The following is an 18813-nucleotide window of genomic DNA, read 5'->3' on the forward strand; positions in this document are numbered from 1 at the left end:
TAGAATTGGTTTCAAGGGCCTAGTAATGTTGTTGATATTAATGGTAGAAATTTATATTCAATGTTTTATAAAAGCAAATAGGATGCATTAATGTCTCCTATTTTGTTAACATAAATTGCACTTAAGATTTTGTAGGAAATATTCAATCAAGTGAAAACTATTTCTGATAATCATTCAGCCAATCACTCAATATTTATTCTGGGCCTACCATACACTAGCCCTCTGACATACAGTTGTGACCTTGTCGATTTTGAATGTTTGCTTCTGTAAATAGATTTCATAGATAAGCAAATTTAGGAATAAATGCTTGACTTACCTTTGGTCCCTTGAACTTGGAGAAAAATCCAAAACACAAAAATAGCTCTTCTAGTTTCCAAAACCATTCTGGCTTTTGTGCCTTGATACTTCTGGGAAGAATCACGGAATAGCCCCAGACCTCATTAAAAAAAAGACAGAAATATAAAAAATAATTCAATATTGATGCCAGCTGAGTGAGAATGACCTTCTTGGTTTGCCTTTATGAGGGTGCTAATTTACGAAGAACATGAAGCAATGTCTGTTTCTGGAATAATCTGCTTACCTTCCCCTCTGGTGTAATCTCTGCTTAAGGGCCAGCTGGAGGAAGCTTTATCTCGTTAACCTTCTGGAGGAGCATCTGTCAGCCTAGCTCCAGGACCCTGAATGCCATTATAAACAAGTGTCCACAGGCAGAAGGAGTGCTTTTTCTTAGTTGTTCACCTGTTACAGTGACACAGAGAGCCAGGGGAAGTCCTGCCAAATGTGGAAGAAAGCTGACAGTGAGGGTCAAATGTTTTACAAAATGACTTGCACAAGGAACATCCATTGAAAGACCTTAATTGCCATCCCTGGAAAATTATGTGATTATTCAATGTATGTTAGTCTCCAGAGACAGCAAGGCTGCCTCCATTCTTACAGAAATACACTGCTTTGTAGATTACTTTCTTTCTGGCATTACATACAGATAACTTTTTTGGTTTAAGTCTAGTTTTAATTTTTTAAATTTGCTAATCACGCACAGAGTTTAGAAAGGCAAATGGTTCTACAAGGTTGTGAAAAATGATGGTGTCATATTTCCACTCATAGGCAACTACTTTTAATTCTTTATGCTAATTCTTCTGGTATTCTCATTTGTACTTCTAAATAGTATGTTTCTATTCAGTTTTAGGAATTATCAAATAATGGATATTGAGAGTGTCTTCCCCTCCACACACCCCCTCTCCACTCTCCATAAATGTGTAGTCATGCCATCCTTCCATCTGCCTCAGTGTTATTGGATTTTCAGTTTACTGAATATTCAGTTTTGTATTACTGTGACTCTGTAAGAGCTTCACATAGCTGAGCCATGGAGTAGACTGTCAATTACTAACATGTAGTGAGCTGCTATGTTGTGATAGACACTGTTCTGAGGGATTTCCTTAGACTATCCATATATTCCTCAACACAACATTGTTAGGTAAGTTCTATTATTGTTATCTCTGTTTTCTATTTGAGAACACAAAGGTACATGTGGCAGATTTGAACCCAAAGAGTCTGTTTCAGCAGCTTATTCTCTTAACCACTACTCCCTATGATGATTTTTGCAATTGTCTCATATATTTTTTCCCTTAGTTTTCTACTTACAAAACAATAAATTGTTCCCGAATGTTAGCCCATGGATGTAAATTTCCTCCTCATTGGGTTAAATGCTTCAGGTAGCCTGTCTTTCTCAGGCTGCTCGAACCCCTCCAGGCTGTATTGTTCCATTTCTTGTTACTGTTCATAGCAGTCATCTGGGGATCAGCCTTCACAATCATCTTAGGGATTCCTTTCACCTCTCTGGTGTTTGATCCTGTGTTTTCCAGATCCTTTATTGCCTTCTTTCTTAGTCTAATCTCTTGTTTCAGTAGAGCACAGGTTCCAGTTGATTAGTCAGAGCAAGTTCACGGTAGATAAATTTCAGCCATATGTTTGAAAATGTCTTCCATCTATCCTCACACTTGATTGATAGTTTGACCAGCACTATAGACTGAATGTTTGTGTCCTCCCTAAGTTCATTTGTTGAAAACTAACCCCCCATGTGATGGTGTTTGGAGGTGGGGCCTTTGGGAGGTGATTGGCTCATGAGGCAGAAGCCCTCATGAAGGGGATTGGTTCCCTTATATAAAAGAAGTACCAGAGAGCTCCTTTCATCCTTCTGCCATGTGAGCCACATGACAAGATGCTCTTGATAAACCAGGAAGCAGGGAGATCTCATCAAGATGGCAGCATAGGTGGACTCTGAACTCACTTCCTCTGATGAACACAACCAGGTTACCACTATTTTTGGAAAAATTACCCTGGAGAGAAAACTGAACACCAGATAAAAAGAATCTGCACAACAAAGGATAGTCCTGACTGAGGTGGAAGAGGCAGAAATTCCTTCTGGAGAGAAAAAAGCCACCTTCAAGAGCTGTGGAGCTTCACAGCCAGCTGGGTGGGAGCCACCCTAAGGTATACAGCCTTCCCTTCAGGAGTGGGGACCTGAGTAGGGGCACGTTACCAGTCTAAGCATCCTTCAGACTCACCATAACTGAGATGAGTGTCATACTATCTGGCTTCGTTGGCTACTAACTACAATGGGAAATACCCCCAGAAAAGCTATCCACATAAGTGGAATAAAGCCAGCTGTTAAAGGGCCCATGCACAAATTTACCCAATTCAGAGAGAAACCTAAAATCACCAGAAAGAAAGCTGCACAGTCCTTTGGTGAAAAGAGACTCACCTGGTAGGCTCTGGATGCATCTCAGTGAGAGGGGAGACCTCTCCAGGGACTGAGACATTGGTGGTGCACATTGTTGTGACCCAGTACAGGCATGCTGACACAGACGCTGGCAGACGCCATTGGATTTCTTCCCCTGGCTTGTTAGCCCAGGGGTCTGCCAGTCCCACTATAGCACAGATTTAATCCAGTTCAGCCAGAGCAGGTAGCCCACCCTAGGGATCTGCCCCACCCAACAGCAAGCCTTCAGGCAACTTTTCAGCCTGCATGGACTGGGTGCTTGGATCCTCTACAAGCAGGTGAGTGTGTCCACCTCTGTGTGGCAGGACCTGTGTGAGGACCAGGTGAACTGTAGGGGGCATTGGTGGAGAGGTGATGGCCTCTGCAGTGGGGTGACTGAGTACACTCCAGGGGGTCAGGAAGTGTGCATGGGCCAGGACTGTGTTGACAGTGTGTGTGGACCTGTGGAGGGTGGGGCTTATCAGTGGCAGAATACCTGTGCTTCACAAACAGCCACAAAGTGGATTGGCCCCACCTTCCAAAGCCTGAAAAAAATTGAGTGCTCTCATGCCTGGGGCCAGGCCCACTCAGTTGCAATCCTAAGAGAGCTGACAATAGGCTTGCAGACCCAAGGCCTACAGCAAGTGTAAGCCCCCAAGCCTAGCAACAAGCTACACCTGGTGCCTACTCATTTAACAGGAAAACTGCAACAGGAGTGTGCTATTAGACCTTGTAGCTAACAGTGCTGGGACTCCCCAAACCTGATTTACAAACAGCCAGGCAGACAGGGAGATCCTGAACTCCCAGAGTACTTGCAATAGGAGCAACCTTGCCACAGCAGAAGGACACAAGTAGCCCACACAGGGGTCACTCCTGGAACATTTGGACTGGTGCTGAGAGTGAAGCACACTGCATGGCGTCAAAAGGCATTCTTACATAAGGCCACTTCTCCAGGAACAGGAGACATATGTATTAGCTGACTATGTATTAATGACTATTTATTAGCTGACTCACCTAATACACAGATATAAGCACAAATAAAAAGGCATAATGGGGAGGTAAAGGAATATATTGCAAGCAAGGGAACAGGGCAAAACCCCAGAAAAAGAACTAAATGAAACAGAAATAAGCAATCTAATGGACAAAGAGTTCAAACAAAAACTCATAAGTATGCTCACTGATATTGGGAGAAGACTGGATGAACACAGTAAGAACATCAAACAAGAATTAGAAAATATAAAAAAAATCAATCAGAAATGAAGAGTACAATACTGGAAATGAAAATTCACTAGAGGGACTCAATAGAAAAGTAGAGGGTACAGAAACATGGATCAGTGAGCTGGATGAAAGACTACGTGAAATCACACAAGCTGAATAGGTGAAAGAAAAAAGAAATAGACAGAATGAGAACAGTCTAAGGGAACTCTGGGACAACATCAAGTGTATTAACATTCATATTATAGGTGTCCAAGAAGGAGAAGAGAGAGACAAAGGGGCAGAGAATCTATTTGAAGAGATAATAGCTGAAAACTTCCTTAACCTAAGAAAGGAAACAGACATCCAAAAACAGGAAGAACAGAGAGCACCAAACAAGATAAAGCCAAAGAGGCCCACACTAAGACACATTGTAATTAAAATGTCCAAAATTAAATATAAAGAGAGAATCCTAAAAGCAGCAAGAGAAAGGCAGCAAGTGACATACAAAGGAAAGCCCATAAGGCTACTGGTGGACTTTTCAGCTGAGACCCTACAGGCTAGAAGAGAGTGTCACAACTTATTTAAAGTGCTGAAAGGAAAAAAGCTACAGCCAAGAATACTCTATCCAGCAAGGTTGTCATTCAGAATGGAAGGAGAGATAAATAATTTCCCAGATAGGCAAAAATTAAAGAAGTTTATCACCAAGAAACCAGTTCTATGAGAAATAATGAAACGACTTATTTAAGTGGGAAGGAGAAGACGACAAGTAGGAATACGAAAAATATGAAAAAAAAAAACTGCAGGCAATAAAACCACTGATAAAGGCAAAAATTCAGTAAAGGTAGCTGATCAACCACCTCTGAAGATAATATGAAGGTTAAAAGACAAAAGTGCTAAAATTATCTATTTCAATGACAAAAGGGTAGTGGATAGACACACACAAAATAAGGGAGTAAATATGATTTCAAAAACACAAAAAGTGTGAGGAAGGGAGTAAAAGAGTAGAGTTTTTAGAAAGTGGTCTAACTAAAGAGACTATCAACTCAATACAGATTGCTATATATGTAGAATATTATATAGGAACCTGATGGTAATCACAAACCAGAAACCTATAATAAATAAATGAATAACTAAGAGGAAAGAAATCAAACATATTACTAAAGAAAGTATCAAACCACAAAGAAAGAGACCAAGAGAAGAAAGGAACAGAGTAGAACTACTAAAACACCTAGAAAAAAATTGCAAAGGGCAATAAATACATATTTATCAATAGCTACTTTAAATGTCAATTGACTAAATGCTCCAATCAAAAGGCATAGGGTGAACAATTGGATAAAAAAAACAAGACCAATATATATGGTGCATATAAGAGAGACACTTCAGACCTAAAGACACTCACAAACTGAAAGTGAAAAGATGGAAAAAGATACTCCATGCAAATGGCAAACAAAAGAAAGCTGAGATAGCAATACTTATATCAGACAAAATAGACTTTTAAAACAAAAGCTGTAACAAGAGACAAAGAAGGGCACTACATAATGATAAAGGGAACAACCCAACAGGAGGATATAACACTTGTAAATATCAATGCACCCAACATAGGAGCACCTAAACATGTAAAGCTATTATTAACAGACACAAAAGGAGAAACAGACAGTAACACAATAATAGTAGGGGACTTTAACACTCCACTTACACCAATGGATATCACCCAAACAGAAGATCAACAAGGAAACATTGGTTTTAAATGATGCATTAGACCAGATGGACTTAGTAATATATATACAGAACATTCCATAAAAAAACCACAGAATACACCTCCTTTTCAAATGCACATGGAACATTCTCCAGGATTGGCCACATATTAGGCCACAAAACAAGTCTCAATAAATTTAAGAAGATCAAAATAATAGCAAGCATCTTTTCTGATCACAGAAGTATGAAACTAGAAATCAACTACAGGAAGAAATTCAGAAAAGCCACAAAAATGTGGGGATCAAACAAAATGCTACTGATCGACAATTGGGTCAATGAAGAAATCACAGGAGAAATAAAAAAATACCTGAAGACAAATGAAAATGAAAATACAGCATGCCCAAGTCTATGGGATATAGCAATAACAATTCTAAGAGAGGAGTTTATAGCAATTCAGGCCTATCTCAACAAAGAAGAAAAATCCCAAATAAACAATCTAATGGTGCGCCTAAAGGAACTAGAAAAAGAAGAATAAACAAAGCCCAAAACCAGCAGAAGGAAGGAAATAATAAAAGTCAGAGCAGAAATAAATGAAATAGAGACTAAAAAAAAAAAAAAAAAAAGGAAAAAATCAATGAAACCAAGAGCTGGTTCTTTGAAAAAATAAACAAAATTGACAAATCTTTAGCTAGACTCACCAAGAAAAAGAGAGAGAAGGCTCAAATAAATAAAATCAGAAGTGAAAAACAATGGACACCTCAGAAATACAACAGATTTTAAGAAAATACTGTTAAGAGCTATAGGCCAATAAATTGGATAATCTAGAAGAAATGCATACATTCTTAGAATCATACCGCCTTCCAAAACTGAATCAAGAAGAAGTAGAGAATTTGAATAGACCAATTAGCAGTGAGGAGATCGAAATAGTAATCAAAACCTCCCAAAAAATAAAAGTCCAGCCAGACGGCTTCCCTGATAAATTCTACCAAACATTCAAAGAAGACAATACCTAGCCTTCTCAAACTGTTCCAAAAAATTGAAGGGGAGAGGAAGCTTCCTAACTCATTCTATGAAGTCAACATTACCCTGATACCAAAACCAGACAAGGACAACACAAAAAAAGACAGTTATAGGCCAATATCACTAATGAACATCAATGCAAAACTCCTCAACAAAACACTAGCAAATTGAATACAACAATACATTAAAAAGATCATACACCATGATGAAGTGGGATTTATTCCAGGGATACAGGGATGGTTCAACATCTGCAAATCAATAAATGTGATACACCACATTAACAAAATGAAGAATAAAATCACTTGATCATCTCAATAGATGCAGAGAAAGCATTTGACAAGATACAGCATGCATTTGACAAGACACAGCATCCATTTATGATAAAAACTCTAAATAAAATAGGGATAGAAGGGGGGGAATTCCAAGATGGCGCCGTGAGTAGTCCTCTTTGTCTCTCGCCCTTCGAGTCTACAATTATTTGGACACTTATCGCTTGACAAAGGATATCCAGACAGCATCTCAGGACGTCTGAGACACCCACGCGACTATACATCGGAAGGCGGACGGACTTTCCTCCGGGAGGATGTGGAAATAGGTGAAAACTCTCCGACCCCGACGGGCAGCCTAGTACCCGCAAGCGGCTTTCTTCCAACGGACGCCCCCAGAGGATCCACACACATCTAGGGCAGGAGCGAGAACACAACAGAGGAGCGACGGTGGAAACAGGTGACCAGAACCCTACTTAAACCCCCCGCAATTACTCCTAAACGCAGAGGGAAACTTTGGAGTTGCACACCTGAGCCCGCGGGGAGAGTCTCTCCCCGCCATTGGCGGGGAGACCCGGCCTGGTGCTCGGGGCGCCCGGAGGGTCCCAGAGAGACGCCCGCCCCGGGGGACTAGGGATTGCCGGAGATCTCGGAGAGGACTGGGGCGGGGGAACTTTCAAAGGCGGGTCCGGCGACCCGGAGGGGAAGCGCCGGAGCTCCGCCAGGCAGCAGACAAAACTCTCTGTCTGCCGGTAGCAGAGGGGCCACACCCAGCATTCAGGGCTCCCGGCAGAGGCTCGGACAGAAGCCCAGAGGGCGGGGCGTCCCCCAGCTGCCGTTGCCCGCCCCGTGGGACTAGGGATTGCCGGAGATCTCGGAGAGGACCGGGGCGGGGGAACTTCCAAAGGTGGGTCCGGCGACCCGGAGGGGAAGCGCCGGAGCTCCGCCAGGCAGCAGACAAAACTCTCTGTCTGCCGGTAGCAGAGGGGCCACGCTGAGCATTCAGAGCTCCCGGCAGAGGCCCGGAGAGAAGCCCAGAGGGCGGGGCGACCCCCAGCTGCCGTTGCCCACCCGGTGAGGCTAGGGATTGCCGGAGATCTCGGAGAGGACTGGGGCTGGAGAGAGTTCCAGAGACCCAGCTTAGTAGCCTAGGGGGAAACCCTACAGGCTCACAGAAGTCTTAGGGAAAGCCTCTGCACAGCATCAGTAGAAGGCACCCAGCCGCCAGCCACAAGGCTGGAAGACCCCAGGGCAAAAGCAGCATAGCTAGGTGTACTAACCACAGACTGTAGAAGATGCCAATAGCTCTCCTGCGACCCATAGAGGACAAGTGAGATTTGGTGGGTGCCGACAGCAACCGAGCGACAAATAAAAGTGATCCCACCCCTGGCCGCTGGAAAAGCCCATAACACCGTTGCAGACCCCAAGGAGAGAGCGCATCTAGGTGGGCAACAACAGTAGGCACCTGCAGCCTGAAGCCCCCCGTGACGGCCCCCACGGCAGAGGAGGGAATCCAAAGGGCCACTGTGGCTACGAAGAGGGGCCCAGGCCCAGTTAGCAACTACGGACAGGGTTCCTGGTTGGTGAAGTATAAACAGCTGCTCCCCCCACCGCAGCAGCTGAAACAAGTGAAAGGAGCAACTAAACTCTATCTCCATGCGGAGGCACAAATCAACATCATCAAGCAATATGAAAAAATACATTAAATCTCCAGAACAGAAAGAAAGTAACAAATACACAGAAATCAATCCCAAAGAAAATGAGATATATAACCTAAATGATGATGACTTCAAAACAGCCATCATTAAAATACTCACTGAGTTAAGAGAGAATTCTGACCGACAACTCAACGAGTTCAGGAGCTATGTCACAAAAGAGTTTGATACGATAAAGAAGAACCAAACAGAAATACTGGAAATGAAGAACACAATAGAGGAGATTAAGAAAAATCTAGATGCTCTGAACAGTAGGGCCGATAATATGGAGGAAAGAATTAGCAATTTGGAAGATGGCAATATAGAATTGTTGCAGGCAGAGGAGGAGAGAGAAGCAAGACTTAAAAGAAATGAAGAAACTCTCCGAGAATTATCAGACACAATTAGGAGATGCAACGTAAGGATTATAGGTATACCAGAGGAAGAAGAGAAGGAGAAAGGGGCAGAAAACCTATTCAAAGAAATAATGGCTGAGAACTTCCCAAATCTGGTGATGGAGATGGATCTTCAGGTGACAGAAGCCAATAGATCTCCAAACTTTATCAATGCAAGAAGACCAACTCCACGGCATATAGTAGTGAAGCTAGCAAAAGTCAACGACAAGGAGAAAATATTAAGGACAGCCAGGCAAAAGAAACTAACCTACAAAGGAACCCCCATCAGGCTATCAGCAGATTTCTCAGCAGAAACTTTACAGGCTAGAAGAGAGTGGAATGATATATTCAAAAATCTGAAGGACAAAAACCTACAGCCGAGAATTCTCTACCCAGCGAAAATATCCTTCAAATACGATGGAGAAATAAAAACTTTCCCAGATAAACAAAAATTAAGGGAGTTCATTGCCACAAAACCTCCTCTTCAGGAAATCCTCAGGAAAACCCTCATTCCTGAAAAATCCAAAAAAGGAAAGGGGCTACAAAACCAAGAGCAGAGGAGATAAGTAGAAGGACAACAACAGAGAGTAGCAGCTCTACATCAGAACAGATTAAACCATGGGACGAGAAACAAAGGAAACTGAAGAAAACCGGAAAACAAGACACAAAATGGTAGTGGTAGGCCCCCACGTCTCAATAATCACTCTAAATGTAAACGGATTGAACTCCCCAATCAAAAGACACAGTGTGGCAGGATGGATCAAAGAACAAGATCCAACAATATGCTGCCTCCAGGAAACACACCTCAGCCCCAAAGACAAACACAGACTCAGAGTGAAGGGATGGAGAACAATACTCCAAGCTAATAATGAACAAAAGAAAGCAGGTGTCGCTATACTAATATCAGACAAGGTAGATTTCAAAGCAAAACAGATAAAGAAAGACAAAGAGGGACAGTATATAATGATAAAAGGGACTCTCCACCAAGAAGACATAACACTTATAAATATATACGCACCCAACACAGGAGCACCAAAATTTGTAAAGCAACTCTTAATAGAACTAAAAGAAGACATCAACAACAATACAATAATAGTAGGGGACCTCAACACACCATTAACACCAATGGACAGAACATCCAGACAGAAAATCAACAAGGAAATAATAGAATTAAATGAAAAATTACACCAGATGGACTTAATAGATATATATAGAACACTTCATCCAAAAACAGCAGGTTACACATTCTTCTCAAGTGCACATGGAACATTCTCAAGGATTGACCATATTTTGGGAACCAAAGCAAACATCAATAAATACAAGAGAGTTGAAATAATATCAAGCATCTTTTCTGATCATAACGCTATTAAACTAGAAATCAACTACAAGAAAAAAGCAGAGAAAGGTGCAAAAATGTGGAGACTAAACAACACGCTTCTCAACAAACAATGGATCATTGAAGAAATTAAAGAAGAAATCAAATATTATCTGGAGACAAATGAAAATGAGAACACGACATACCAAATCATTTGGGATGCAGCAAAAGCAGTCCTAAGAGGGAAATTCATCGCAATACAGGCTCACCTCACTAAACAAGAAAAAGCTCACGTAAGCAACCTCAAACGACACCTAACAGAACTAGAAAAAGAAGAACAAACAAGGCCCAGAGTCAGTAGAAGGAGGGAAATAATAAAAATAAGAGCAGAAATAAACGATATTGAAACAAAAAAGACAATAGAAAGGATCAATGAAACAAAGAGTTGGTTCTTCGAAAGAATTAACAAAATTGACAAACCCCTAGCCAGACTCACCAAGAAAAGAAGAGAGAAATCGCAAATTAATAAAATCAGGAATGACAGAGGAGAAATCACAACAGATACCAATGAAATACAAGAGATCATAAGAGAATACTATGAAAAACTATATGCCAACAAATTGAACAACCTGGAAGAAATGGACAAATTCCTAGACTCCTACAATCTCCCCAAACTGAATCAGGAAGAAATGGAGAATCTGAATAGACCAATCACAAGTAAGGAAATAGAAACGGTAATCAAAAACCTCCCCAAAAACAAGAGTCCAGGACCAGACGGCTTCTCCGGAGAATTCTACCAAACATTCAAAGAAGACTTAATACCTATTCTCCTCAAACTGTTCCAGAAAATTGAGAAAGATGGAGAACTCCCTAACACATTCTATGAAGCCAACATCACTCTGATCCCCAAACCTGACAAGGACAACACAAAGAAGGAGAACTACAGGCCGATATCACTGATGAACATAGATGCAAAAATCCTCAACAAAATTTTGGCAAACCGATTACAGCAATACATCAAAAAGATTATACACCATGATCAAGTGGGATTTATACCAGGGACACAGGGATGGTTCAACATCCGCAAGTCAATCAACGTGATACACTACATTAACAAAATGAAAACCAAAAACCACATGATCATCTCAATAGATGCAGAGAAAGCATTCGACAAGATCCAACACCCATTTATGATAAAAACCCTCAGTAAAATGGGTATAGAAGGAAAGTACCTCAACATAATAAAGGCCATATATGATAGACCCACAGCCAACATCATACTCAATGGACAAAAGCTGAAAGCCATCCCTCTGAGGACAGGAACAAGACAAGGGTGCCCACTTTCACCACTCCTATTCAACATAGTTCTGGAGGTGCTGGCCAGAGCAATTCGGCAGGAAAAAGAAATAAAAGGAATCCAAATAGGTAACGAAGAAGTAAAACTCTCGTTGTTTGCAGACGACATGATCTTATACATAGAAAACCCCAAAGAATCCACAGAAAAACTATTAGAAATAATCAACAACTACAGCAAAGTAGCAGGGTATAAAATTAACGTGCATAAATCAGTAGCATTTCTATACACTAACAATAAACTAACAGAAAAAGAACTCAAGAACTCTATCCCATTCACAATCGCAACGAAAAGAATAAAATACCTTGGGATAAACTTAACCAAGGAAGTGAAGGATCTATACAATGAAAACTACAAGACTTTCTTGAAAGAAATAGGCGATGACATAAAGAGATGGAAAGACATCCCTTGCACATGGATTGGAAGAATAAACATAGTTAAAATGTCCATACTACCTAAAGCAATATACAGATTCAATGCTATCCCAATCAGAATCCCAAGAACATTTTTCACAGAAATTGAACAAACAATCCTAAAATTCATATGGGGCAACAAAAGACCGCGAATTGCTAAAGCAATCCTGAGCAAGAAAAACAAAGCCGGCGGAATCACAATCCCCGATTTCAAAACATACTACAAAGCTACAGTGATCAAAACAGCATGGTACTGGTACAAAAACAGGTCCACAGATCAATGGAACAGAATTGAAAGCCCAGAGATAAAACCACACATCTATGGACAGCTAATCTTCGACAAAGGAGCAGAGGGCCTACAATGGAGAAAAGAAAGTCTCTTCAACAAATGGTGCTGGGAAAACTGGACAGCCACATGCAAAAGATTGAAAATTGACCATTCTTTTTCACCACACACCAAAATAAACTCAAAATGGATCAAAGACCTAAAGATTAGGCCTGAGACAATAAGTCTTTTGGAAGAGAATATAGGCAGTACACTCTTTGACATCAGTTTCAAAAGAATCTTTTCGGACACTGCAACTCCTCAGTTGAGGGAAACAATAGAAAGAATAAACAAATGGGACTTCATCAGACTAAAGAGCTTCTTCAAGGCAAGGGAAAACAGGATTGAAACAAAAAAACAGCTCACTAATTGGGAAAAAATATTTACAAGCCACTTATCCGACAAAGGGTTAATCTCCATAATATACAAAGAACTCACACTGCTTAACAACAAAAAAACAAACAACCCGATCAAAAAATGGGCAGAGGACATGAACAGACATTTCTCAAAAGAAGATATGAATATGGCCAATAGACACATGAAAAGATGTTCATCATCGCTAATCATCAGGGAAATGCAAATCAAAACTACACTAAGATATCACCTTACCCCCGTTAGATTGGCAAAAACATCCAAAACCAAGAACGACAAATGTTGGAGAGGTTGTGGAGAAAGAGGAACCCTCATACACTGTTGGTGGGAATGCAAACTGGTACAGCCACTATGGAAAATAGTATGGAGATTTCTCAAAAAGTTAAAAATAGAAATACCCTATGACCCAGCCATCCCATTACTGGGTATCTATCCTAAGAACCTGATATCAGATATCTCAAGAGTCCGTTGCACCCCTATGTTCATTGCAGCATTATTTACAATAGCCAAGACGTGGAACCAGCCTACATGCCCAGAAACTAATGATTGGATAAAGAAGATGTGGTATATATACACAATGGAATACTACTCAGCCATAAAAAAAGACGAAATTGGCCCATTCACAACAATGTGGATGGACCTCGAGGGTATTATGTTAAGCGAAATAAGTCAGTCAGAGAAAGACGAACTCTATATGACTCCACTCATAGGTGGAAATTAGTATATTGAGAAGGAGATCTGATTGGTGGTTACCAGGGAAAAGGGGGGGTGGGGGGAGGGTACGGAGGGGGAAGTGGTGTACCCACAACATGACTAACAAAAATGTACAACTGAAATCTCACAAGGTTGTAATCTATCATAACATTAATAAAAAAAAAAAAAAAAAAAAAACAAAGGGAGGAAAGCCAAAAAAAAAAAAAAAAAAAAAAATAGGGATAGAAGGAAAATACCTCAACACAATAAAGGCCGTATATGACAAACCCACAGCTGATATCATTCTCAATGGAGAAAAACTGAAAGCTATCCCTCTAAGAACAGGAAGCCTACAAGGATGCCCACTTTCACCACTCTTATTTAACATAGTATTGGAAGTCCTAGCCAGAGCAATCAGGCAAGAAAAAGAAATAAAAGGGATCCACATTGGAAAAGAAGAAGTGAAACTGTTGCTATTTGCAGACGACATGATTTTATATATAGAAAACCGTAAAGAATCTACTAAAAAACTTTCAGAAATAACAAATGAATATAGTCAAGTTGCAGGATACAAAATCAACATAGAAAAATCAGTTGCATTACTATACACTAACAACAAATTAGTAGAGGGGCTGGCCCAGTGGCACAGCAGTTGAGTTAGCACGTTCCGCTTCTAGGTGGCCCGGGGTTCACCGGTTCAGATCCCGGGTGCAGACATGGCACTGCTTGGCAAAAGCCATGCTGTGGTAGGTGTCCAACGTATAAAGTAGAGGAAGATGGGCATGGATGTTAGCTCAGGGCCAGGCTTCCTCAGTAAAAAGAGGAGGATTGGCAGTAGTTTGCTCAGGACTAATCTTCCTCAAAAAAAAAAAAAAAATACAGCAAGACAACAAGTTAGTAGAAAGAGAAATTAAGAAGACAATTCCATTTACAATTGAAACAAAAAGAATAAAATACCTAGGATAAACTTAACCAAAGAGGTGAAAGACCTGTATACTGAAAACTATGAAACGTTGAAAGAAATTGAAGACACACGAAATGGAAAGGTATTCTGTGCTCTTGGACTGGAAGAATTAACATAGTTAAAATGTCCATACTTCCTAAAGTAATCTATAGATTCAATGTAAACCCTATCAAAGTTCCAACAACATTTTTCACAGAAATATAACAAAGAATCCTAAAATTTATGTGGAACAACAAAAGACCCTGATTAGCCAAAGGAATCCTGAGGAAAAAGAAAAAAGCTGGAGGTATCACAGTCCCTGATTTCACAATATACTGCAAGCTATAGTAATCAAAACAGCATGGTACTGGCACAAAAACAGACACACAGATCAATGGAATAGATTCGAGAGCCCAGCAAGAAACTCACACATCTATGGACAGCTAATTTTCAACAAGGGAGCCAAGAACACACAATAGAGAAAGGAGAGTCTTGTCAATAAATGGTGTTGGGAAAACTGGACAGCCATATGCAAAAGAATGAAAGTAGACCATTATCTTACACCATACGCAAAAATCAACTCAAAATGTATTAAAGACTTGAATGTAAGACCTGAAACCATGAAACTTCTAGAAGAAAACTTAGGCAGTATGCTCTTTGACATCAGTCTTTCAGCATGTTTTTAAGTACTATGTCTGACTTGGCAAGGGAAACAATAGAAAAAATAAACAAATGGGACTACATCAAACTAAAAAGCTTCTGTACAGCAAAGGAAACCATGAACAAAATGAAAAGACAACCTAACAATTGGGAGAAGATATTTGCCAACCCTATATCAGATAAGGGGTTAATATCCAAAATATACAAAGAACTCATACATCTCAACAACAAAAAATAGAACCCAATTAAAAAATGGGCAAATATCTGAAACGAGATTTCTCCAAAGAGAATATACAGATGGCGAACAGGCATATGAAAATATATTCAACGTCATTAACTCTTAGGGAAATGCAAATCAAAACTACAATGAGATATCACCTCACTCTTGTTAGAATGGCCATAATTAATAAGACAGGAAAGAGTAAGCATTGGAGAGGATGTGGAGAGAAGGGAACCGTCATACACTACTGGTGGGAGTGCAAACTGGTGCAGCCACTATGGAAAGCAGTATTGAGTATCCTCAGAAAATTAAGAATAGATCTACCATATCATCCAGCTATTCCACTGCTGGGTATTTATCCAAAGAACTTGAAAACACAAATGCATAAAGATACATGCACCCCTATGTTCATTGCAGCATTATTCACAGTAGCCAAGACTTGGAAGCAACCTAGGTGCCCATCAAGGGATGAATGGATAAAGAAGATGTGGTATACATACACAATGGGATACTACTCAGCCATAAGAAATGAGGAAATCGGCTGGTTGTGACAACATGGATGGACCTTAAGGGTATTATGCTAAGTGAAATAAGTCAGAGGGAGAAAGTCAAATACTGTATGATCTCACTCATAAGTAGAAAATAGAAACAAGAACAAACAAACACAGAGCAAAAGAGATTGGATTGGTGGTTATCAGAGCGGAAGGGGAGAGGGAGGAAGGTGAAATGGGTGATTAGGCACTTCTGTGTTGGGATGGACTATAATTAGTCTTTGGGTGGTGAACATGATGTAATCTACACAGAATTTGAAATATATTATGATGTATACCCGAAAGTTATATAATGTTATAATCCGATGTTACAGCAATTAAAAAAAAAGAAAAAAAAGAATGAAAAAAAAAAACCACACCAAGGAGCAAGCTCTCATCAGTCACTGAACGTGTTTGCACCTCCACTTTGGACTTCCCAGATTCCAGCACTCTAAAAAAATAAACTTCTGTTGCTTATAAGCCACTCAGTCTGTACTATTCTTTTATAGCAGCCCGAATGGATGAAGACAACTGGATACAGAATTCTAGTTTGGGAACAGCGTTCACTTATAATATTTAAGATATTAATCCATTGTGTTATAGCCTCCTGCTACTAAAATCTGAAGTCCTTTTTGTTGTTGATTCTTTGTATAGAATCTTTTCTCCTCTAGAAGCTTCTAGAATCTTTTTTTTGTCTCCAGTGTTCTGATACTACATGATGATTTGTCTGGTTGTGGGTCTGTTTTAATCCAGTGTGTAGGGTACTTTGAGGACCTTCAATCTGGGTGTTCATGTTCTTCAGTGTTTGAAAATCTCTTTTAGGTATTTGATTTCCATCTTTCATTTTCTGTGTTCTCTATTTATGGAATCCATATCATTAGGATGGTGGCATTCTTGAACTGGTTCTTTTACTTTTAAAATCTATTTTTTCTTCTATTTTCCTATTACTCTTTATACTCTTACTCTTTTTTTTTCTTTTTGAGGAAGATTAGCCCTGAGCTAACATCTGCCACCAATCCTCCTCTTTCTGATGAGGCAGATTGTCCCTGAGGTAACATCTGTGTCCATCCTCCTCTATTTTATATGTGAGATGCCTGCCACAGCATGGCTTGATAAGTGATGTGTAGGTCTGTGCCTCGGATCCAAACTGGTTGAACCCTGGCTGCTGAAGTGGAGCATGCGAACCTAACCGCTGCGCCACTGGCCGCCCCGCTCTTACTCTTTATACTCTGATTTCTAGAAAATTTCCTCAACTTTTAACCCTTCTTGGGTTTTAAAATTTCTGCTGTTATTTACAATTTCTGAGGAATCATTTTTGTTGGTTTTGGTCTTGGAATTTTTTTTGCTTTTTCTTATTTTAATAAGATTCTGTGTCAGGATTTCAGGCATACAATTTCTTTTATCTCTTTAAGGATATTAATGACAGTTTTAAAAAATTTTCTTCTTATGTAGCCTCTGTTTCACCCAAGCTGCATTTCTCCTTTCTTTTGTGTTTTCTATCTTTCATATTAGTAGCTTTCCTAAATCTGGTAGACCTTGGCTGATGGCTCACTTATGTTTGTCTGCTAATAGTCTACTGAAAGCTCTGTGCATGAGGTGGAGTTTGTCAGCTGTTGTCTTCATTGTATGTTGGTCTGGCTGGGAAACTTCCTTCTTAGGGTTGCCAGATAGAATATAGGATGCCAGGTTAGACTGAAACTTAAGATAGGGGCTGGCTCCGTGGCCGAGTGGTTAAGTTCGTGCGCTCTGCTGCGGCGGCCCAGGGTTCGGGTCCTGGGCGCGGACATGGCACTGCTCATCAGGCCACGTTGAGGCTGCGTCCCATTTCCCACAACTAGAAGGACTGCAACTAAGATATACAACTGTGTACGGGGGGGCTTGGGGAAATAAGGCAGAGAAAACAAAGATTGGCAACAGTTGTTAGCCCAGGTGCCAATCTTTAAAAAAAAAAAAAGGAAGATTGGCAACAAGTTGTTAGGCCAGGTGCCAATCTTTAAAAAAAAATAAAAAAAAGAAACTTAAGATGGTCAACAAATAATTTTTTAGTATAAATATGTCACAAATATTGCATGTGACATACTTGTACTAGAAAATTATTTAAGATTCAAATTTAACTGGGTGTCCTATATTTTTATTTGCTCCATCTGGTAACCCACTTTCCAGAACACCTGAAGTCAGTATCTTTAAATATTTCCTCTTCAGGTGGTCAAATCTTCCAGAAAAGACTACTAAACTCTTGATTTTAGGATACAGATGAAGCCCTGTGCCCGAGGGCTACTGTAAACATTCAATAAGATTACCTTTTGACCTTGTGATAAAAAGGAGCTAATCTTGTGAACTTGCTGCTTTCTTGTTTAACCTGAGGGGTAACTCAAGGATTTATGAGCTTGTTTTACAGAAGAAAGAGGATGGTTTCAAGGACCACCAGATAACCAGCCCCCTGCTGCCCTTGATGCCCAGAAGTCAGACTGCCCAGGGGCTTATCTGAGTGAATAAAACACAGATTACCCCCTTGTTTCTCTGAAATTCCTCCTGCCACACCGTTTAGCTCTATACAACCCCCTGCTTTCTTTTGTTAAGGCTGATTTAGGAGAACTTCTCCTGCATTCTCATTGTGGCCAATCTGAATAAACCTTTCTCTGTCTCTAAGCACGGGTGTCTCAGTGATCGGCTTATTGAACATCAGGTGCACAAACTTGAGATTAAGAGGTTTGGTGTCACAGACTGATTCCCACTGTATTAGTGCACGACTTGAGAAAGAAGTTTGGGGCCTGGGTCTTAATATTCTTATGTATATTCCTAATTTAATCTTTCTGTTGTTAGAGTAGCACCCTCATTCTCAAATCAGCCAAATATTTATTAGTCCAGAGGCTGTTTTACTCTGTCCAGAAAATAAACCTTCAGCCTTCTGTTGGGTGGCCAAGAGGCAGTTACACAAATGAATGGAATGGGGAAGGGGATTT

The 18813-nt window shown here is 40.3% G+C and overlaps 1 protein-coding gene across 1 annotated transcript in view; it reads right to left on the reverse strand.

Moving 5' to 3' along the window:
• The window catches only part of IMPG1 (interphotoreceptor matrix proteoglycan 1), a 120814-nt gene extending 120318 nt beyond the window's left edge, over positions 1–496 (reverse strand). The window contains exon 1 of the mRNA XM_070558991.1: positions 317–496. Coding sequence (XP_070415092.1) covers positions 317–383 — 67 coding nt within the window. The 5' untranslated portion in view covers positions 384–496. The remainder of the gene's footprint in view (positions 1–316) is intronic.
• Positions 497–18813: the final 18317 nt, after the last annotated feature.

This window comes from Equus przewalskii, chromosome 9, assembly GCF_037783145.1.
Source record: "Equus przewalskii isolate Varuska chromosome 9, EquPr2, whole genome shotgun sequence".
NCBI classification, from domain to species: Eukaryota; Metazoa; Chordata; class Mammalia; order Perissodactyla; family Equidae; genus Equus; species Equus przewalskii.